General features: G+C 36.6%; 1 protein-coding gene across 1 annotated transcript in view; it reads right to left on the bottom strand.

The window, feature by feature from the left end:
* Positions 1-23,437, bottom strand: part of NEDD4 (neural precursor cell expressed, developmentally down-regulated 4, E3 ubiquitin protein ligase) — a 100,169-nt gene extending 76,732 nt beyond the window's left edge. The window contains exons 1-4 of the mRNA XM_008584180.1: positions 23,368-23,437; positions 14,765-14,843; positions 14,625-14,663; positions 577-630 (exon numbers count right to left, since the gene is read on the bottom strand). Of these exons, the coding sequence (XP_008582402.1) occupies positions 577-630; positions 14,625-14,663; positions 14,765-14,809 (138 nt within the window). The 5' untranslated portion in view covers positions 14,810-14,843; positions 23,368-23,437. The remainder of the gene's footprint in view (positions 1-576; positions 631-14,624; positions 14,664-14,764; positions 14,844-23,367) is intronic.
* Positions 23,438-24,333: the final 896 nt, after the last annotated feature.

The following is a 24,333-nucleotide window of genomic DNA, read 5'->3' as shown; positions in this document are numbered from 1 at the left end:
ACCAGGAATCAGAACTATCATTTTATAAAAATAAAGTCAGGTGTGACTCTGCTTTTTGCCTCTGCAAGAGCTGGCGATCCTGTAGAGGCCTTTTTCTGCTCATTCCCTCAACAGTGTAAAGAGGACGAATTTCCTTTGCAGAAGAGTGGGGATAAGAGAGTGGATGGGATTCCATAACTGGACACAGGTAACCCTATGAAAGCCACTGGAGTGAGCAGGCACAAATGAAGACACAGTCTGGGTGAAGGCTCTGGGAGCCTTGGACTACTAACCAGGGTCAGGGGAGAGTGGGAGGAGAAGCAAGACAAAGGGGCCAGTTTTCCCTGCCACCTCCTGTCACGACAGGCCTTGAGTAAGACCTTATAATCTGTTGACAATTAGGACAGGTGCTTGGGAGGAGAATGGAAAGGTTGAGATAGCACCAGGAAGGCAAAAAAAAAAAATTTGTATTTCCCTTACTATTTTGCCTATAGTCTACATAACCACCCCATATCCTCTCTCAAATCACAGATTCCGTACCCACTTCCCCTGGCTGGTCTACTGAAACATACCCTTGCTTCGTATTTCACAACTTACCAATCGATTTTCATCAAACACTTCAAAAAGAAGCCGGTGCTGCTGAGGATGAACCTAAATAAGAAAAACGCAACCTTTCTTTAAAATCAAGTGAACATTGATCCACAGATACTGAGAAATAAATGCTTGAAAATGGTGCCATTTTGTAATTCCTGTTATTTATGATGAATTTTAAATTACATGAAATATTTAATACAAGGGCAAACCAGTCATGTGTCATCCATTTTCTAATCATTTTACCTTAACAACAAAGTGAATTTGGTTGTTTTTCATATTTTTCTAAAATAGAAAGGAAGAAAAATAAAATTTCAAAAGCTTCTTTAAATATTTGCAAACACTTAAAAATCTACACTAGATCTTAACTTCTTATGATCAATTTTATTTACTCACTTTTATCTTTCAGTTTAGAATAACTAAAAGTGGATTTTGATTTTATGGAAACTAGTATTCTGAATCCTCTTAGTATTGACTTAAGAAAATCATTTGTTCTACTACAAAAAGCACATAAGCAGCCAAAAGTATACACTCAGTCTTACTGTTTAGATTTTGTGGCACACTAGTAAAAATTATGCATAGTATTTTACTTTTCAAAGACAATGCCTTCATTTTTGCTGAAATGTTTCAACATCAAGTTAAAAATCTACTTACTATAAAACACAAAGAAAATCTTCAGTACTTTTTTTTTGTACCGGGAGGTTATGATGTATAAAAAATACTCACATTTATGTTCATTTTTTCCCCTATAATACATATATTACATTGAACATTACAATATTTTAAAACTTTGATGTAGATGTCAAAAGTCCTGACAGCCTTCAGAAAAAAGCCTTATACGTGTGACAAAGTGTTTAGATACCTAACTCGATGTCTCCCTTCCTTTTGAGAACGTATCCTAATTTCACCTATAGCTGTATGCCCAGGCTTACCATACTGCACAACTCTTTAGAAGACCATTAATTTTTTAAAATTGAAGTGTAATATACATTCAGTATGTACATTCAGTATAGTACCAAGTATACTAATCTTTATACATCACAACAAATTTTTATATACGTATAGGGTGTCTTCAACACCAGATCAAGATATCGAATACTCCATTCTGTTCTATGTATTCTTGTCTACACGAATGGTGCCCTCCAGAATTGTTCAAGATGGAGATGCTGAATAAGTCTATCTGAAAATTCATCCCTTGAACCTAGGGGCACCTATGAGGCCAACCTAGTGCCAGTCACTGGATGGGAACTCTGGGAGGGCTCTTTGAAGGGAACTGACTCAACTGGAAGAGATGTCACTTTTGCCCACTGCATTTCTCTTTCCTGCCTGGAATTTGGTTAGGATAGCTGGCACACTTGCAGCCATATTGTAACCATGGAGCACCTGAGGATAGAAGCCCCACTCAAGGGCTAGACACCATGGGGATAGAAAAATGCTATAAGACAATAATCTCTTCAAAGAAGACGTAGAAGAACTTTTGGGGAGGAAATGAAACTGAGCTGAGACTTGAAAGATGGGAAGAATTTATTTTTTTTTTTTTTATTTTTTATTTTTTGTCCTTTTTGAGACTGGCCGCACTACGCTCAGCCAGTGAGCGCTGTGAGCGCACCGGTCATCCCCATATAGGATCCGAACCCACGGCGGGAGCGCTGCTGCGCTCCCAGCACCGCACTCTCCTGAGTGCGCCATGGGCTTGGCCCAAGATGGGAAGAATTTAAGTAAGAAAGTGTAGAGAACATTCATAGCAGGGAGGTCACATGAGGAAAGAAGGCCTGGGGGCAGAATGAGCATGCTCTAAGGAGATCAGACAAGAATATTTTTGAATTAGGGAGTGGCAAGAAAAATTTGGTTAGAGTAGAGCTGGGTTGGGCCATTGAAATACAGAAAGGGAGTTAAAACGTGATTGATAGAGGAAAAAAAACAGTTTTAAAAGGAGAAATGACCTTATTTAGGTCATGTATAAATATTATTTTGTCAGTGGTACACAAAATGGATTGGACTGGAGAAAAACCCTGGAGTCCACAGTGACTACAGCTCTCGTAACTCAGACATTAAGTGATTAGAGCTTTGCCCAGGATAGCCCCAGTGAGCGTAAGGAGGGAAAAAGGGCTCTACAAACATTCTGAGGGAAAAACTAAAAAGCATCAGTGTCTGTCAAAGTACCTAGCAGATGTTCAATGAATATTGCTAAGAAAACAGATAACCTGCTGTCATGATTCAGGCTGTAATTAATAGCTTCTTAACAGATACTCTACCTTGACTATCTTAATCTATATTTCCTACGTTATCTGAAGTGACTTACCTAAAAGACAGTTTAGACCATATTTACTGCCCTACTCAAAAGCTGTTCCCAATGGTCTAAATAATAAAATCCAAACACCTGAACATGGAATAATCCCTCATGAGCTGAGTCCAATTTGCCTTTCCGGCCTTGTCTCCTTCTATTGTCCCCCTGTCAACCCAAATACACATATACCCTATGCTCAAACCAAACTAGATACTCAGTACTCACTGCTTACTGCATTTTCTGATCTGTACTTCTGTACATGTTAAGGTCTCTCTACTTGCAACAACTTCTTCACTCTACATGTCCAAATTCAACCCTTCATTCAAGCCTCAGCTCAAATGTCAACATCTCCTTAAAGCCTTCTCTCCCCGTTGACTCCTACTCTTCTGTTTTCAAAGTACTACTTTATTACAACACTTACAGGTATTTGTGATGTCTCCCTACTGAATTATAAACACCATAAAAAACTTATTTACATTGAAAAAAATATCAGAGGCATACAATAAATGCAAAAATATAATAAAAAATGTGTAGTGAGAATATTAACTCGAAATGGTAACCTGAACACAAATATTTATTCCCTCCCTCCTGAGATTCTACTTAAATTATAGGAAAGGAGTTTGAAAAAGACAGAAAACCATTATAGCAAAGATAATATGAGAGGGCCATCAACAGATGAGCAATTTCAACAATTCCTTAGCAGACAGATGAAGCAAGGATGGATGTGATGAAGGAAGGCAGAGGAATTCAGAAACCATCCAAAGAACACAGTGTTGAAGGAAAGGGAGCAATTGTCCCTAATGGGAGAATGTCTCATATACCATCTTAACCTCTAGATGGAACACACACACACACACACACACAAGCATTATTAGGGATTTTCTTTTTGTGTGTAATTTCATGTAGAGATTTAACAAAATGTAAGCATCAGTTTTAAGGTAACTAAAAATGTAACATGTAATTGTTAAGAAGCAATAGAAGGATTTTCTATTTTATCACTGTTAAGTATATAACTAGATTACCAGAGATCACAGACATACAAAACAGAAAAACTGACCCCAAAGGAAAAAGACATAATTCAGGAAACAAAGAAAAAAACACTTTTAAAAACTGTAAGTATATAAATACTTACAAGTTTTAGGAAAGTCTTGCATCTATAAAACAAAAACAGGATATTATAAAAAGGGAACAAGCAGAGCATAAAGAAGAGGTGTTGAAACTAAAAATGGCTGTTGAATTCAAACAGAAGCAGTTTAAAGTAAATTTGTGGAAATCTCCCAAAATGTAGAACAAAAAGTTAAGTTGAAGGAAAATAAGAGAGAAAATTAAAAAGAGGATTTTCTGAACAGATTCAGTGAAAGAATTAACCCCTAATTCCCTAAAACAGGTTGGGCAAACTATGGCTTGAGGGCCAAATCCAGCCAGCCACCTCCTTTTTTTATGGCTCAAAAGATAAAAATGCCTTTTAGATTTTTTGTATGGATATGTTTTAAATGAATATATGAGTACCTACACAGTAGCCTCAATTTTGCCTCCTGTACCACAACACCTAAAATATTTACTATCTGGCCCTTTGAGAAAAAGTATGCTGACCTCTGTCCTAAGTAAGACATTCATAGCACATTATCTACTAATTCCTCTCCCATGTATCTAGAATGGTACTGGTTAAGACCATCCTTGGAAGATGTGAGAAGACAGTCATTGAAATCATTTTCTGATTCTGTGGTTCACATGAGGAATTTTGATTGAGAAAACAGAAAATTAGTCTAATTGACTCTGCATGCAACTAGTTGGAATCCCCAAATGCTAATACAAACAGTGGGAAGAAAAATTACTCACACAAAAAATTTTCAGAGCTGAAAGGAAATAGTAATGCTTTAGATTAAAATGCTTACCAAAGACCCAATAAAATGAATTTTAAAAACTGTATACACAAGATATATTGCTGTGAAAATTTAAAACACTTTGAGAAAGATAATTATTAAATATTTCAGAGAGAGAGAGAAAAGGAACAAGAACCATATTTTTCAACAGCAACACAATGAAAGCAGAAGAAATAAAAAATACCATGGTAGGCTTTTTGTAAAAAGGATTAAGTATGAAAGTCTATAAATACATAAAAGAGTAGAGAAAAAACTTGCCAGGGGAGTACCCAATTTTCAAAACAGAACAAAGATATTGATAAGTGTATTATTCTGCCGTGTTCACAAAGAAAATGAATCAATGTTCCTAGAAATTCTTCCAGCAGTTGTAGGGAAAAACATGTAGGTTCTTCTTAAAAAATAGTTTTATTGAGATGTATTCATATACCATACACTTGACCCCTTTAAAGTACACAATTCAATGGTATTTAGTATATTCACAGAATGTACACCACCCCAAAAAGAAACCCTGTGCCTTTTAGCAGACAATCCTCGTTTCCCTTCAACCTTCCCAGTCCCAGGCAACCACTAATCTACTTTCTGTCTCCATAGATTCACCTGTTCAGGACATTTCATATAAGTGGAATCATACAGTATGTGGGTCTTTAGTAATTGGCTTCTTTCACTTAGCATAATGTTTTTAAGATTCATCCATATTGTACCATGTATGAGTACTTCATTTCTTTTCACTGATGAATAATATTTCATTGTATGTATATACCTCATTTTGTTCATCCATTCAGCAGTTGATGGACATTTAGGTTGTTTCTACTTTTTGACTCTTATGAATAATATTGCTATGAATATTTGTGCACAAGTGTTGTGCGGACATATGTTGTAAGTACATTCTAAAATAAAAACTGTGTAAAAAGTTGAATGAATTAGACTAGATGAGTATTTTTACAAGCATAAAGCGTTATATAAATAGGAAGTATTCAGACATTTTTATTTACATGTCTCTCTACTTTGTTTCGCTATACAGATAGTTATTTCTAATCAATAAATATAAAAATAAATTACAGATACATGGTAATAGGGGAAAACTCAAATAGTACAAAAGGATATACAGTAAATTATAAATCTCTGGGGCAGGCCCGTGGTTCACTCGGGAGAGTGCGATGCTTGTAGCGCCCGAGGCCGCGGGTGCGGATCCTATATAGGGACGGCCAGTTAGTTCAATGGCTGAGCGTGGCACAGACCACGCCATGCCGAGGGTTGCGATCCCCTTACCAGTCATGAAAAAGACAAAAAAAAAATATATATATATATGTATATATATATAAATCTCTGTATTATCCAGGTGCAACCCCCAGAGCAAATACTGTAAAGTTTCTTACGTCCTTCCAGAAGTATCTTCTGCAAATACCAGCATATGAAAAAGCATTTTAAAAATTTCTGGTTTCATACAAATAGGAGCATCCTATACACAACGTTCTGTACCTTTATTCCTTCAGTTAATATATTCTGAAACTAACGCTCTATCAAGATAATATATAGATCTTCTTTTTAAACAGTGATTAGGGTTTTGCTGTATGGATGTACCATAATTTACTTAGTATTCTATTGATGGAGTGCCCCCCTTCTACCTAGCTAATAGAATTCTGGTTTTATTCAAATATTGGATGACAATGTGTGTCAGACATAGACAGTCACTCCAGTCTTGGTTCCGCTAAGCCTCAATGTAATTCCACTCTCCCCCCAATGACAGATTAGAAATATGCATATGACCCAACCGTGGCCCAACAGACAAGAATCCAAGTCTCCTGATGGGTCTTTTGGGAAAGGGTTATCACTTTTTAAAAGAGACACATGAAAAAACAAAACAAAACAAATAAAAACTCTCCCTTTGCTGCTTCTGGACATCATTGTGTCAGGATATGAGACTTGGAACTGCTGTAAACATTTTGTGACCAGGGAGAGAAAAGCCAAGAGAATTCTGGAGAAGCTGGGTCAGATATGATTCACTCCAGGGGCTGCAGTAACCCGCCTCCTCTAAGCTTCCTGTGATTAGAGATAACAAATTGCTTATTGTCTAAACCAGTTTTAGTTTTTACTTCAAATCTATTACTTGAAGCTGAAAGCATCCTAAGTGATGCACTTTCTCAGAGGGGCCTTCCCTAAGCCCCCTAGACTAAGTGAGCCCAGCCTCACTCCCATCACTCTGTATCTTCCCTTTCATAATGCTCAGCACGCTGGTAATCATTCTGAGTTACTTGTTCACAGTGGTCCACACTAGACCCTTGAGGATCCCTTGAGGATAGTGTTGACGATTATCTCATTAACAAGCATTAGTAAAGTACTGAGAAACAAGTATAGAAAAATATCACACCAGGACTTCCGGTCAAGATGGCAGAATAGACAGTCTCCAGCATTACTCTCTCCCACAAATCAACCAATTTACAACTCTAAAAACGCAACTACAGCCAAGCTGGAGCCACCAGAGCTCAGGGGAAGAGGAGGAGAGACCTACAGAGTGCATGAGGGCAGGAGAAGCCACAATGAGAGAAACAAAAATCGCTTGTACTGTATCGAGCCCCAGCTGCGTCCAGGCTGGAGCTGCTGAGTGCACAAAGCAGAAGCCAGAAAAAGCCACAGCTGTACCTTTCAGATGGAGCTGCTTGTAGGCAGCAGGGAAGAAGAAGCCCTTGGTGACTGCCAGGGCAGCAAGAACACTAATAGGGTTCCCATGGACTCACATAGGAGCGAGGAATCACAACAACTGAAGGAACCATTCAGAAGCCAGTGAGTCATCACAAGGGACTGGTGCATGGCCCGTCCCATGGGAAGTGTTTGCAGCACAGGCGGTGGGGGAGACAGGCCCACTGGGAGAACACTGAGGCACAGCTAGGAAAGCTGATCTGCACCCCATCAGTAAAGGACCACTCAGTGGAGACTGGTCAGGAATATAGAATTGCATGGGGTGCAGTTTGCTGAAAAGACTCAGGCCCAGACCAGGGTTTCAGATCTCTCCAGAGCCAGAAGTACCTATAAAGTCAACCATCAAAACCTGAGCTGCATGAAAAGCCTTCCCTAGGAAATCAGCAGCAAAGCAGCAATTTAGATAAACCACAGAGCTCAAGTACTGGTCCCCACAGGAAGTTCCCCTATTTTAGAACTAAGCAAAGGACAACAAATTAATTCCAGTGCAGAGTTTAAATGGTGGAAGCAGCAAATAACCCAACACAACTGAAAGAAAAAACAAGGTACCTGCAACCAGAGACAAAGTTTCATATTAACTAGTAAAGGTCTCATTTTTTTTTTTTTTTTTTTTTTTAATAAAGATGACCGGTAAGGGGATCTCAACCCTTGGCTTGGTGTTGTCAGCACCACGCTCAGCCAGTGAGCAAACCAGCCATCCCTATATAGGATCCGAACCCACGGCCTTGGTGTTATCAGCACCGCACTCTACCGAGTGAGCCATGGGCCGGCCTGGTCTCATTTTTTTTTAAAGATGACTGGTAAGGGGATCTTAACCCTTGGCTTGGTGTTATAAGCACCATGCTCAGCCAGTGAGCTAACCGGCCATCCCTATATAGGGACCTGAACCCATGGCCTTGGTGTTATCAGCAACACACTCTCCCAAGTGAGCCACGGGCTGGTCCTGTAAAGGTCTCACTTCACCAAAGAATACCTATAACGCATAGAAGGACCAGAAGTTGCTTGGGATACCAAGACAGAAAGGAGGGAGGGCTGGGGGCCTCAGCAATGCCCCCAATACCCACAACCTATCCCAAGTGTGGGGGATGAGGGCCTCAGCCACGCCCCCCCATACCTGCAGCCAGCTCAGCAGTGACCACCAAGCCACTGCAGGAAGTGCCCCAGGCTCTCCCGAGCCAGAGTGGCGGGGGATCTTGGGCCTTGGCTACACCCCCCCCAACATGCGCAACCAGCCCAGCTACGACCACCAAGCTGCAGCAAGAAGGGCCCTGGGTTCCCAAGCTGGGATGGTAGGAGGCGAGGGCTTTTGCACACCCACCTGACATCTGCACCCAGCCCAGCAATGATCAAGCCATGGCTGGAAGCCCCCTGTTCTCCTCTGTGGGAATGTGGGGTTGCCACAGTCCTCAATCCCACCCCTCCTCCTCCCTCCTTCTTCCATCCCATTTCCTTCCCCTTTCCCCTCTCCCTCCCTCCCAATCACTCTGCAACAACACCCTAGAATGAAAAAAAGAATACTAATAAAATTTCATTTTCTTTACAAAGAAGAGAAAAATGTCACACCAAATTTTGTGCGTGTGTATAGAGGTGGTAGAGTACAAATATATAGATAAAAATATACAAGAAAAAGTACCAGAAGATCATACAATGCAGTAGTAGATTTATGGAGATAAAACTATGGCTGATTTTCATTTCTCTATAAAAAAATATCATATACAAGTTACATTACTTCTATTAACAATACAAATATACACAAGCACATACACACATTATGTATATCTAATATGATAAGTATAAATGCTAAAAATATAGAGCACCATGAGAATATAGGGAATGGAGTGATGCTGTCTTTTCCAGATGCTTGTGAGCTACTCTTATGCACAGAGATAATGTGTGCATTGCACCTGATGTGTCGGACTCTTTTCCTTCCTGTAACTTGCCTGCCTGGTCTTGTCTGAGCAACCGTAAATACAGGTTTTACTATAATTTGCTACTGAGCACTAACTTCAATGTGGAGTTTCCCCTGTTTGTTAACTTACCAATTACAGTTCTCCACAAAAACTTTCTTTGAACTTCAAGTTTTCTTAAAGATATAAAAGCTCCCTTCAACTTGTGACCGCAATTTCCATTTGGCTAAATGCCCAACAACCAAGTTTTTACTGTAATATATTATCTCAACCGACATTTTTATGGTGCATAGATTCAGCTGAAAATAGGTTGGGCTATAAGTAATGACATAAATGTCAAAGAGGAAAATGGGGGACCACACATAATAATTTCCTTTGTACGGAAGATACTAAACCACCATGTATGTTCAGTTCTTTTTCTATGATGTGATTGATCCACCCACATTTATCTAGTTATCCTTGTCATAAATTTGCAAAATTTCTGATTCAAACAAATGTGCAGGCTATGACTTCAGAACAAAGTAGTACCAGCTAGAACATTTGTTAATAGCAAAATTATGGTAAAATAAACAATAAGTAAAAGGCAGTATCATCCTGAGCCTAGTTCATCAGTTATAAATGGCCTTCTTTCAAGACATGAACAAGTGGAAAGACATCTTGTATGTATGAATCGAAAAAACTTAATATTGTTAAAATGTCAATATTACCCAGGCACTCTACAGATTCAGTGCTATCCCCATCAAAGTCCCAATGACATTTTTTAAAGAAAAAACAATCCTAAAATTCATATGGAACTCTAAAAAGATCCCAAACCTTGAGAAAGAACAACACTGAAGGCCTCACACTTCCTTATTTCAAAATACATGAAAAAGATACAATAATTAAAACAGTATGGTAAAGGCATAAAGATAGACATAGACCAATGTAATAGAATAGAAAGCCCAAAATGAACCCATGATACACAGTGAACTGATCTTCAACAAGGGTGCCAAGCATAAACAATGGGGAAAGAACAGTCTTCAACAAATGGCTTGGAAAAACCAGATATCTATATCTGAGAGAATAAAAGTGGACACATCTTAAATCATACACAAAAAATCAACTCAAAATGAATTAAGGATATATAAAAGTAGTTCAAAAAGTTCACAGAAAAAAAGATTTGAAAGGTAGTATGAATCTTTCTATGAACTTTTTGAAGTACCCTTGTAAACATAAGACCCAAAACTATAAAACTCTTAAAGGAAAACAGAGGAAAAGCTTCTTGACTTTGATCTTGATCATGATTTCCTGGATATTATACCAAAAGCACAGGCAACAAAAGCAAAAATAGACAAGCAGAACCATATTATACTGAAAAGCTTCTGTACAGCAAATGAAACAGTCAACAGAGTGAAAAGGCAACTTATAGAATAGGAGAAAATATTTGCAAACCATATATCTGATAAGGAGTTAATCTCCAAAATACAGAAGCAACTCCTATAACTCAATAGCAAAAAAAAAAAAAAAAAAAAGAAAGAAAGAAAAGAAAAAAACCTAATAACCAGATTTTTAAAAAATGGGCTAAGTACTTGAATAGACATTTCTCCAAGGACATACAAATGGCCAACAGGTATGTAAAAAGGCGCTCAAAATCACTAAGACTGGGGAAATGCAAATCAAAACCATAATGAAATATCACCTCACATCTGTAGAATGGCTACTATTGAAAAAAAAAAAGATAAATCTTAGCAAGTATGTGGAGAAACTGGATTCTCCACAATTTACATTCTACGCTGTTGCTGGGAATGTAAAATGGTGCAACCTCTGTGGAAAACAGTATGGAGATTCCTCAAAAAATTAAAATATAGAACCAGTAGGTGATCCAGCAATCCCAGTTCTGCATATATATCCAAAGGAAATAAAATCACTATAATCAAAGAGATATCTGCACTCCCATGTTCACTGCAGCATCATTCAGTTTAGCTAAGATATGAGAACAACCTAAATGTCCATCAAAGGATGAATAAAGAAAATGTGGTATATACATACAATAAAATACTATTCAGCCTTAAAAAATAAGGAAATCCTGCCATTTGTGACAACATGAATGAACTTTTTTTTTTTTTTGTCTTTTTCCATGTCCGGCAACGGATCGCAACCCTCAGTGTCGCCCCCATACCGGACCGGCACCGGCAACAGGATCGCAGCCCTCGGTGTTGCTCCCGTGCCTCGCTCAGCCAGTGAGCGGCAACCGGTCTGTATGTGGGATCCGAACCCTTGGCGGGAGCGCCGCCGCGCTTCCCAAGCGGTGCACTATAGCAGTGCGCCACCGGGCCGGCCCTGAACATGAATGAACTTTAAGGATATTATGTTAAGTGAAATGAGCCAGTCCCAGAAGAACAAACACCGCATGATCTCATTTATATTAGACATCTACTAGTCCAACCCATAGAAACAGAGTGAAACGGTGGTTACCAAGGGCTGGGGTGGGAGAGAGAATTAGCAGTTGTTCAACAGGTATAAAGTTTCAGTTATGCAAGATGAATACATTCTAGAGATCTGCTGTACAACACAGTGCCTATCATCAACAATAATGTATTGAACACTGAAAAATTTAAGAGGGTAGATCTCAAGTTAAATGTTCTTACCAAAAAAAGAAAAGGGGGAAATAGGAGGAAACTTTCAGAGATAGATACTTTTATTACCTTGATTGTGGTGATGGCTTCACAGGTGTACGCATATGTCTAAACCCATCAAATCGTATACGTTAAATATGTGCAGTTTTTTGTATATCAACTACACCTCAATAAAGCAGTTAAAAAAATTTTTTTTTGTCCTTTTTGTGACCGGTTGGCTCGGGGTCGCCCACACCGTGCTCAGCCAGTGAGCGCACCGGCCATCCCTATATAGGATCCAAACCCGCGGCGGGAGCGCTGCTGCGCTCCCAGCGCCGCACTCTCCCGAGTGCGCCATGGGGCCGGCCCTAAAAATTTTTTTTTTTAAATGGCCTTCTCTCTTATTTCTGTAGTAATGTCTCTAATTCAAAAGTAATCCTGACTGTCAAGAATTCCTTCTGATAGGAAAATGAGATCATCAAAAATAATGTAAAGTTTTAAATCAAAATTAAAAAAATTTTTAATTATAGTCAGTTCTTCTAATGTATGTTTATTTTTTCTATTTCTACTCATATTGGTTTTGGTATGTTTTGGCTGTTGAAGACTTTGTCCATTTTAACTAAGTTGGTAAAATTATAATGTCTGTATGACGTTCCCTCCTCTCATTCCTGATATTAGTCATTTGGGTTCTCTTTCTCTCTATTATATGGGCTAGCCACGGTATATCAATTTTATTAATCTTTTCAAAGAACCATTTTGGTTTCACTTATTTTCTCTACTTTGTCTATTTCATATTCCATTGATTTCCACTTTTATTTCCTTCCTTCTACTTTTCGTTTAAGCTTAAGGTGGAAGCTTAGATCATTGATTTTAAATCTTTCTCAGTATGTAAGTATTTAAAGGTATAAATTTCTTTCTAAGCCTCGAATTAGCTTCATCCCACACTGTGGTATGTTATGCTTTAACTATCAATCAGTTAAAATGTTTTCTAATTTCTCTTATGATTTCTTTTTTGATCCATGGCTTTTTAAAAAGCATGTTGCTTAATTTTAATTATGTGTTGATTTTCCAGATATACATATGTTACTGAACTCTAATTTAAATCTATTGTGATCACAGAACATATCTGGTTGAATTTCAAGACTTTTAAATATGTTCAGACTTCTTTAATGGCCCCAAATATGGTCTATCTTGGTGAATGTTCCATAAACATATAAAATGAATGTATATTTTCAGATGTTAGATGTAGTGTTCTATACAGGCCAAATAGGTTAATTTGGTTGATATTGTTGTTCAGATCATCTATGTACTTACTGATTTTCTTTTTATCTAGTTGCTTTATCGGTTATTGAGAGAGGAATGATAAAATCTTCAACTACTGTGGATTTGTTTTTTTCTCTATTTAGTTTTGTCAATTTTTGCTTTATAATTTTGAAGATCTATTAGTAGGTACATACACATTTAGGATTGTATGTCTTCTTGATGAATTAGCCCTTTTATGACCATAAAATGTCCCTCCTTATCTCTGGTAATACCCTATCTTGAAGTCTACTCTGACTAATGTTAATATAACCAGCTGTTGGCTGGATCTTCCACAACAGCTTCTCTGACCTTTGCCTCAGCAATTTCTTCCCTAATTCACTTTATCAAAACTGAACAAAATGAAACAAACATAAAACCTTCATATGTGGACTCCAGAAGAGGGGCTTCTGCTTTCCTGACAGAAGTCCAGTGTGGTACCACAGCAGCATCCAGAGAGGGTGCTGTTTCAGGAATGGTCAGCTACATCAGATGCTGCTAAGAGCATGAGTAATATGAGAGATGAGATGAACCTGGCAGCACGGAAGTCACTGGTGACCTAAGTGAGAGCAGTTTCATTTGAGTGATGGGGGTGTGAATTAGATTAGAGTGGGCTAAAGAGTATATTGGAGAAGCAGAAATGACAAAGGCAGACAACTCTTTCCAGAATGTTGGTTATTCAGGTGAACAGACAAATGAGTCAGCAGCTAAAGGGGATTATGGGGTCAAGGAAGAACATTTTAAGGATGATACAAGTAGGAATAATCCAACAGACAGGGGGAGATTACTGATATATATATATCTTTACCACTGCTGATAGAGTGCGGATTCTGGCAACAGTAAGGGCTCTTGATAAATAGGCACAAAGAAACATTGTCGGTTTGAGGGCCTGAAAAAACTGCTGATTGTAGTTTGCTCTTTTGGTATAGTGAAGTAGGGTGAGGAGAGAAGACAGGAATGAGATGAAGGGTACATAAGAAGAAATGTATCCACTTATTGACAGGCCCTCATCAGTTCTTGCCTGGATCAGTCTACTTGATGGGGGGGACACAAATATTGCATCATCTTTAAGGGAAAAGACCAAAATCTGCCGAATTGGAATAAGACTACTGTACAGTCTCCAAATCAGTTTTGTTTATTAGAATAAGATAATTTCAGCTTTACAATACCCTTTACCTCTCCATTACCTTATATTACGTTTTTCATAATAAGATAAATTATTCTAGGACCATGTCATCATTGACATACCTAATTTTAACTCTTTAATTTTTTAAAATTATAGGCAAATTCTAGGACACATTTTAGATTATAAGTAAGAACATGTAATTCTACCCTATTGAGAAAAAATTTATTTTTTCTGTTTTAATAAAATAAAATGCATACTTACTCTGAATAATATTTCTTCATTCCACTTTGGATTCAAAGTCTAAAAGATAACAAACATAGTATAACTAACTTTTTTATATTTTGTCACATAAAAACAAAACAAGTACATTTAAAATTTTTTTGAATACTATTAAGTCTAACCTTTTTAATGGTTTTTGTTTGCACACTTGTAAAAACGCCATTCATTGGGTCATACAATGTCACTCTCACATAAGGATCACTGTTAGAATTAAAAAAAAAAAAAAAGAGTTTTAATTGTTGCTTAGCTCAAGCTCAGAATACTCAAAATATACAGTTCACAGGGTTTTCCTTGTTAAAAATTTCTACAATTATTTCCTGCAAGAAAAGTCAGGATTCTTTAGGCAGGGTAAGTAATTATAGTAATTTTTACATCTTGTTAAAAATCTAAAGTACCATGTTAGTGAAATAAAGAATTAGAAAAAAAAAAAAAAAAAAAAAAAAAAAAAAAAAAGCCCTTTTAATCACAGGTCTAATGATTTATAACCTTTTTAGATTTTTGAAATTAAAAAAAAATTTTATTACATTCTTTCTTCTTCTGAGGTAAGATGGTTAATTCAATGACTCCAAGACTGATTTTGCAAAACCTCAGGTATCCAAGTTATCTCATGGGCATAAACTCCTTCATAAAATAAAGGCAAACTGCTTTCAGTTAAAAACAATTGTCATAAAACCCTTCTACAAGGAGACATGGAGAAGGAAAACCTTGTGACACACAGATTTGCAAAGCACAAGACTCTGGACACTTTACATGTCCATGGGCAAATTTCTCCCATTTCACTTGGGTATCCCAAGTACCCAGCATTCTCCATCACTAACTCCCCTCCAACCCAATCCATCAATTCCTCTCCCCCTATTTCCTCATACCACTTTACCTCTGACTTTAATTGACAAAAGTCAAAGCCATCAGACCTCTCCCAACATATTTATCAGAATCCATCCCCACCCATAACGTTGGTGACTCAGGAGTCCTCCTCCTGTTTGAGGCCAATATCCCTTGTCCAGTTCCCTCCCACCTCTCCTGGAACCTTGCTTGATCTGTTTTTACTGCTCTGTTTCATACTTTCAGCTTTTCCTTTGACCTAGGTTTTTCTAGGCATGTAAGTGCTTTTAAACTCCTACTCTCCTCAACTCTCCCTCCTTCCTCCAGCAAAGCAAAACAATTATTTTCTTCCCTTTTCAGGCAAACTTCTCAAGAGAATAATTTGTAATAACAACAGCAACAACCACAATAGTAACACTTACGTAGCACTAACTCTGGGCCAGACACTGTTCTAAGCAGTTAACCTACATTAACTCTTTGAATACCTATAACTGCCTACAAGGTAGGTACTATTCTTTTCTCTATTTTGTACAGATCACACAGCTAGAAAGTGGAAGAGTCAGGATTGAGACTCCAGCACCTGGCTCCAGAAGCCATATTCTTTTTTTTTTTTTTTTTGTCTTTTTCCGTGTCCGGCAACGGATCGCAACCCTCAGTGTTGCCCCCGCACCGGACCGGGGACCGGCAACGGGATCGCAACCCTCGGTGCTGCTCCCACGCCTCGCCCAGCCAGTGAGCGGGAACCGGTCTGCATGTGGGATCCGAACCCTCGGGAGGGAGCGCCGCCGCGCTTCCCAAGCGGCACACTATCCAGTGCGCCACCGGGCCGGCCCCAGAAGCCATATTCTTAACCACTACAGCACATCATATCCCTTTCTTCATTTCCTTAACTCCCGTTGCTTTCCAAAACCCTGCAGCCTGGATTCTGTCTCGTCCCTTCAGACCCATTCCTCTGAAAATGCTCTTGAGAAGTCAGCAATCTTGCCATTACGATCAGCACCTTCTAGTACTTATTTTTGGCTCTCTATAATAGATACTACTGACCATTTTCTCTTTGAAACACCCATCTCATTTAGCTTTCATGAAGCAATTCTCTTCTGGTTCTCATCATACCATTCTAACTGTTCCCTCCCAGTTTCTTACTCAGGCTCCTCTTCTTAGACACCATCTGCTCACGAGTTTTGCCCATTTTTAATTGGCTTTTAAAAATCATATTGAGTTGTAAGAGGATTTTATATATTGTGGATTAAAGGCCTTTGTTGGATATATGTCTTTGTTTTTTACTGTGGTAAGAACTTTAACATGAGATCTACCCTCTTAAATTTTCAAGTGTACATATGATTGTTGACTATAAGCACAGTGTTATACAGCAGATCTCTAGAGCTTATTAATCTTGCTTGACTAAAGCTTTATGCCTATTAATTAGCAACTCCCATTTTCCATCTCTACCCCTACCAGCAATCACTATTCCACTCCTTGATTCTATGAATTTGACTATTTTAGATACCTCATATGAATGGAATCATGCAGTTTTTGTCTTTCTGTGACAGGCTTATTTCAGTTAACATAATGTTCTCAAGGCCCATTCATGTTGTCACATATGGCAGAATTTCTTTCTTTTTTAAGGCTCCATTTTTTAAGGTTTTCCATTGTATGTAGTACCACATTTTTTTTATCCATTCATTGGTCTGTGGACATTTAGGTTGTTTCCAGACATACATTTAAAAATATTTTCTCCTAATTTGTGGCTCGCCTTTTCCCTAACTTTTTCAAAGAAAAAAATTTTTAAATTCTGATAAAGTCCATTTCAACATTTTTCTTTCTTTTATAGTTCAAGTTTTGGGGTACTATTCAAGAAAACTTTTTGTAACCCAGGAGAGCAAAGATTTCCTCCAATGTGTTGTTCTAGAAGTTTTATCATTTTAGCTCTTACTAATTTTCTGTATGATGTGTGGTAACAGACAAGGTTAATTTTGTTCCATACAAACCAGTTGTTCCAGTACAATATTCTGAGAAGACTGTCCTTTCCCCTTGAATTACCTTAGCATTTTGGCTGAAGAGGAACTGACTCTTTCTCTCTCTCTCTGTGCGTGTGTGTGTGTGTGTGTGTGTGTGTGTGTGTGTATGCATCTGTTTCTACTCTATTCTATCCCATTGAACTATATGAGGGTACTTCAAGAAGTTTGTGGAAAACAGAATTAAAAGATAATATGAATATTTCCATGAACTTTTTTTTGACCCATGGTAATTGTATAAATTTATAGAGTATAATATGATATTTGAGTACATTCATATTGTATACAGTGATCATAACAGGGTGGTTAGTATACCTACCACATCAAACATTTGTCTCTTCTTTGTACTAGGAACATTCAACATCATCTTGACTAGCTATTCAAAGATACATAGTACTTTGTTAACTGTAGTCTGTAGAACACTAGATCCCATTCTTGATATCTCTCTACTATTTTGTATCCACTGGCCATTCTCTCCCCGTTCCCTCTCCCCCGTCCTCCCAACCAGTCTCTAGTAACCACTATTCTACTCTCTAATTCTATGAGATCAGCTTTTTTAGTTCCACATATGCGTGAAAATGGGCTATTTCTCTCTCTATGCCTGGCTTATTTCATTTAACATAATTTTCTCCAAACTCATCCATATTGCTGGAAAAGGCAGAATTTCATTCTTTTTTATGGCTGACTAGAATGCCATTGTGTATATATGCCACATTTTCCTTATCCAATCATCAGTAGGACACTTGGGTTGGTTCTAACTCTTGGCTACTGCGAATAGAGCCACGATAAACATGAGTACAGGTATCACTTTGACCTGTTGATTTCCATTCACTTGGGTATATACTCAGTAGTGGGATTGCATCTGTAGTTGCTTGAGAAATCCCCATACTGTTTTCCATAATGGCCATACTAATTTACACTTCCACCGATAATATATGAGAGTACCCCTTTTTCCACATCTTCACCAGGTTTGTTATTTTCTTTCTGATAACACCCATTCTCACTGGGGTGAGATGATATCTCATTGTGGTTTTGACTTGTATTTCTCTGATCATTAGTGATGTTAAGCATTTTTTCATATACCCGTTGGATATTTGTATGTCTTTTTTCAAAAAATGTCTGTTCAGTTCCCTTGACCATTTTTTAAATGATTTATTTGTTTTTTACGATTTTACTATTGAGTCATTTGAGTTCTTTGTATATTCTGGATATTAATCCCTTGTTGTATGCATAGTTTGCAAATATTTTTCTCCCATTCTGCAGGTTGTTTTTTAGCTCTGTTGATTGTTTCCTTTGCTGTACAGGAGCTTTGTAGTTTGATATAATCCCATTTGTTAACTTTTGCTTTTGTTCCCTGTGCTCCAGAAGTACTATTCATAAAATCTCTGTCCAGACCTGTGTCCTATTCCCATGAACTTTTTGAAGACCATCATATATCTATTCTCATTCCAATGCCACTCTGTCTTGATTACTATTGCTGTAGCGCAAGTCTTCAAATTAGGTAGCACAAGTCTTCCAGTACTTTTCTTGTTTGAAATTTTTTTGGCTATTCTATGTGCCTTGACTTGCCATATAAGTATTGGAATCAGTTTATCAATTTCTCCAAAAAAGCATTCTGGGATTTTGATTGGGATTGTTAAAAATCTAATCAGTTTGGAGAGCAATACCATATTAACAATATTGAGCCTCCCAACCCATGAAATGGCATATTTATCCACTGATTTACATATTCTTCAATTTCTCTCAGCAATGTTTTACAGTTTTCAGTGTGCAGTTCTTGCAAATATTTTGTTACATTTACTAGTATTTAATTTTCATGCTATTGTAAACAGATTTTAATTCTTATTCTCCAATTGTTCATTGACAAGATATAGAAATATAACTGATTTTAGTACATTGACTTTGTATCCTGTGGCCTTGATAAATTCATTTATTAGTTTCAGTAGCTTTTTGTAGATTCCTCAGGGCTTTCTACATACACGAGCATGTTGTCTGTAAATAAAGAGTTTTACTTCTTCCTTTTTGATCCGTTTTACTGTTACTTCTTTTTCTTCCCATATTATATCGCTAGAATATCCAGTACAATATTGAATAGAGCATAAGAGCAGCCAACTTTGCCATATTCCTGAGTTTAAGTAGAAAGCATTCAGAATGTCACAATTAAGTATCTTGTTAAGTATTCTTTTTTTTCATAGAAACCCTTAATCAGGTTTAGGACATTGCCATCTGTTCCTAGTTTACTGAGAGTTTTTATTATGAATGGGTATTAGATTTTGTCAAATGCACATTCCACACCAATTGAAATGACCAGGCATTTTTTCTTCATTGATTAATTTTTTTAATGTACTTTATACAACAACCTCCTTGTGACCATCTCCCTATGGGACAGCTATAGACAACTGACCTGATTCATCTCACTGACCCCCATACCCTGCATGGACTGTGCAGATATGCCACAGTGACCACCTCTCAGTCACAGCATGACTCTATAGAACTCCTGCCTGCTTGCTCTAAATCCACCAATTAGAATTCCCCAGGGGAAACCTGCTTGGGTAACACGCTGAACCCCAATAAAGGCCATGGCCCACAGGTCCCATGCTCTCTCTCTCTTTCTCTCTTGCTCACCACCTGCTAGCTGAATGTGCATGTCCCAAAGGGCTCCTCACTTCCCATTGGCCCTGTGAGGTGTGCTGCCCTCTCCTCTCTGGGATCTATAAGTAATATACTGGCTCATGTGTTTTGTTTCATGGGCTGTCTCCTCTGTATCTCACCTTACTGATACACAGAAACCTAATTTCTTTTCTGGTCAGGGCTCTCCTAGAAAGTGGCTGTCTTAATAGAAATAAACTAGATACAGGTCAGACAAGAGTCACAAGGGTATCTGCCAGGATATGCAACTTTCCTGTGAAAGGAACACTGGTCACAGGCCAAACACTTAGGCAATAGGCCATCCACCAGAATAAAGAAGTACCATGAAAGGTACAATGTAAACATTCATGATCAAATCTCTGGAGTCCTGGCAGGGCAGGGCAGGGCTAGAGTTTATAGCCACTCTCATGAGAGAAACCACATGATCAAATTAGGAAAAAAAAAAAAAATACAAAAGCAGCTTTGCAAGACCTTGAAGTAGACAACTCAGCTAAACAATACAGGAACTTCTGACCTACAGAACTGAGATAATAAGTGTATGTTCTTTTAAGGCACTAAGTGGTAATACTGTTATATAGTGATAGATAAATAATATGCTGGCGAATGTACTATGTGTACATGAAAAGAATGAATATTTTGCAGTTATTAGAAATAGTGCTCTTCAGGCCAAAGTTGTTCATAATATTATTCAAATTTATGTTTTTGTTGATTTTTTAAATCTAGTTATGTTATCAATTGCTGAAAGAAAGGTATTAATGTCTCTTACTATAATTGTGGCATTTTTATTTCCCCCTTTAATTCTGTCAAATTTTGATTCACGTATTTCCAAATTCACATTTACAATTGTTTTATGTTCCTGATTATCTTCTTCTTCATCATTCTGAAATGTTTGGAAAAATTTTTTGTGTTGAAGTCTATTTTATCAGATATTAATATATCCACTTCAGTCTTTTTATGCTTACCTTTTGCATGGCATATCTTTTTACATCCATTTTCTTTCAATTTAGCTATGTCTTTATATTTTAAGTGCATCTCTTATAGACAGTTTTTTAATTTATTCCAAAAACCACTGCCTCATTTTTACCTTAGTTCATTAATGTTTAAGGTAATTATTGGTATGACTGGATTTAGGTCTACCAATTTATTATTTGTTTTCCATTCTCTCCCTGCTCTTTTTCTTTTTCTGATCATTTGTTCTTCCTTTCCTAGCTTTTTTTCTTATTTATTTTATTATGAATTGCATTTAAAATTTTCCATTGGCTTTTTACCTATAATTCTTTGCATTATTTTTTAGTGGCTTATCTAGACATTACAATGTATATTCTTAATTTTTTATTCCACTTATATTTAATATTGTACCATTCTACCAAATAAGTCCATAACCCACACCAGCCACTTTCCTTTATGATATAGTTGTTATATATTCTATTTACATATAATATAAATTATCCATATACATACAAGGTACTTCAAAAAGTTCACGGAAAATTGAATTAAAAGATAATACAAATCCTTTCATGAACTTTTTAAAGACTCCTCGTATAATATAAAACCTACAAGACAACATTCTAAATTGTGATTTAAACAGGCATATGTTTTATTTATAAAGATATGATGAAAAAGCAAAAAGTCTTTTATATGTTCCCAGATATTTATCATTGTTGATGTTCTTTATTCTTTTCTGAGGATCTGAGTTTCTATCTGTTATCAATTCTCTTCAGCTGGAAGAAGTTCCTTTAACATTTCTTACCATGCAGGTCTGCAAATGACAAATTCTCATAGTTTTTTCTTTCCTCTAAAAATGTCATTATTTTGTCATCATCTCTGAAGAATAATTTTCACTGAATATAAAATTCTTGATTGACAGTTGTTATTCTATTTGTTCCATTTTCTACTGGCCTCCATAGTTTATTGTAAGAAGTCAGTCCTTAATTGAACTGTAGTTCCCCTGTATGTAATGTATCACCTTTTTTTTCTTTCTTTTGTCGGGATGTTTTTCTTTATACCTGGCTTTCAAAAGTTTGACTATGTACCTCAGTGTGTTCTTACGTGTTTACCCAGCTTGATGTTTTTTGGTACTATAAATTTGTCTTTTATCAAATTTGGAAAAAATTTGGCCATTATTTCTTCAAAAAAGAGTACCCCTCTCCTTCTGGGACTTCAATTATATGTAGGTTAGACTGTTTGATATTACCTGACACATCCCCAAGGCTCTGTTCATTTTTTATTTTTCAATCTTTGTCTCTCTCATTTTTCCAATTGAGTAGTAATTTCTATTTCTCTGTCTTTAAGTTCAGTTCATCTTTCCTCTTCTTCTCCATTCTGCTGTTAAATCCATCAGAGAATTTTAATTTCAAATATTGTACTTTTCAGTTTTAGAATTTTAATATTTTATAGCTTCTATTTGGTTCCTGAGATTTCCTATTCTTTGATTTATTGTTAGCATATTTTCTTTACTGAGAATGTGTTCTATTTTCCTGGTTCTTTATAAATCAGGTAATTTTGTATTATATCCTGGACATTATAAATGTTAAGTTGTAGAGGCTCTGGATTCTGCTATTTTTCTCTGATGAATTGTTGTCGATGTTGTTTGCTTATTCTATTTTATCACACAATTAATTATCTTGTTTGGATAAGAACCACAAACCCTGTTTCTTGGATGGTAATCTGATGTCTGCTCACATCTTTTGTTTTCAGCTGAGTTGCTGAGCTCTCCACCTCTTTCCCTTCTTGAATCCTCACCATTGCCATGCTCTCTTCAGATTTGGTCTGCTAGAAGACTACAATTTTTCTAGGCTCTGATTCCACCCAGCTTCAGACTAATTCATAAAATTGGGAACTTACTCAGTACAACTCCCTTCCTTCAAATGTAGACTTCCCACCAGGATCTGCCTGCTCTGTTCACTCTCCACTGCCTTCAGGTTGCTGCTTTTTTGTATTATGTCCAGAATTTATGGTTGTTATCTGCTAAAGGATTAGTGTGTTAGAATTTTACTAATTTCTGAAAGCAGAACTCAATAATTTATCCTGTAACTATCACTCTGATTTTTGCCTTTGTCTAATTTCACAAATTGAGTAATTCAGATGGCAAGAGATTTAGTAAACCACCAGTTGCACAACAGTTCCAGTCTGCACAACAGTTTGCTAATAATTTTATACCATTTATTAATTAACCAAATTTAGAAAAAAAATTAACAAATGCAAAGTTTTAAAATTACAACCCAATCTGATATACTTACCTAGCTCCTAAGATATCTTTCTTGGCAAGGCCTATTCCAGCTATAACTTTCACCCTCACAATTCGTGAATTTTCCTAAAATATAAAAATTTATATTTTATTTTCATGTACCTGTAACTTAATTAAGACATGAGCCTTTAAATAAATATATATTAAAGTAATTAGGATATTAAAATTAATCAGAGAAATATTTGTTCAAAAATTAATTTGATTAAAAGCTATATAGGAGAAAATGGAAACTAAATTATTATTTGTGGATGACCTGATTATTACATTGAATAAGAATTTATCATTGCTTCCAAGAAAATCTAGAGCCAAAGTATTGGAACTAATATAAATTTATCACTGTTGCTATATACATAAGACCAAGAGTTCATAATCATTTGCAATAACTACTTAGAAAAGGTAATTATTTTTAAAAATCCCATTTAATAGACTATAGATAACGTTATAATGTTTTGATATTGTAATGCATCAAATATTCAGTATCTGGATATCATAATGGTTTTGAGGTTTTATGTAAGAATGTCTGAGTTTAAAAAGATACATATTGAAGTATTTAGGGATAAAGAGTGATAAAGTTTGCAACTTACTCTCAAATGGCTTAGCAAATAAAAAGTTGAATGTGAGTGTGTGTGTGTGTGTGTGTGTGTGTGTGTAAAAATAAAGGAGAAGCAGCAAAATATTACCAACTTGTGGATCTAGTTTATGAGTCTAGATATGTTCATTATACTAATCTTTTAACTATCTTGTATACTTAAAATTGTTCAAAATAAAAAGATACATAACAAAATATTAGAAAACAATGTGTATTTAGAAAAATTTACAAGTAAACAAAACAGTTAGACACAAAAATAAAATTAATAAGAAATGTAAAAATCTTTATGAATAAAATTTTTTATAAAATATTGCTGAAGAACATATAGAAAATTTTGATAAATGAAGAAATTCACTGTGTTCACGGATG

The sequence above is a fragment of the Galeopterus variegatus genome, unplaced genomic scaffold, assembly GCF_000696425.1.
Source record: "Galeopterus variegatus unplaced genomic scaffold, G_variegatus-3.0.2 Scaffold3167, whole genome shotgun sequence".
NCBI lineage: Eukaryota > Metazoa > Chordata > Mammalia > Dermoptera > Cynocephalidae > Galeopterus > Galeopterus variegatus.
The sequence above is the reverse complement of the archived record's forward strand: the minus strand, read 5'-3'. Positions and strand labels throughout refer to the sequence as shown.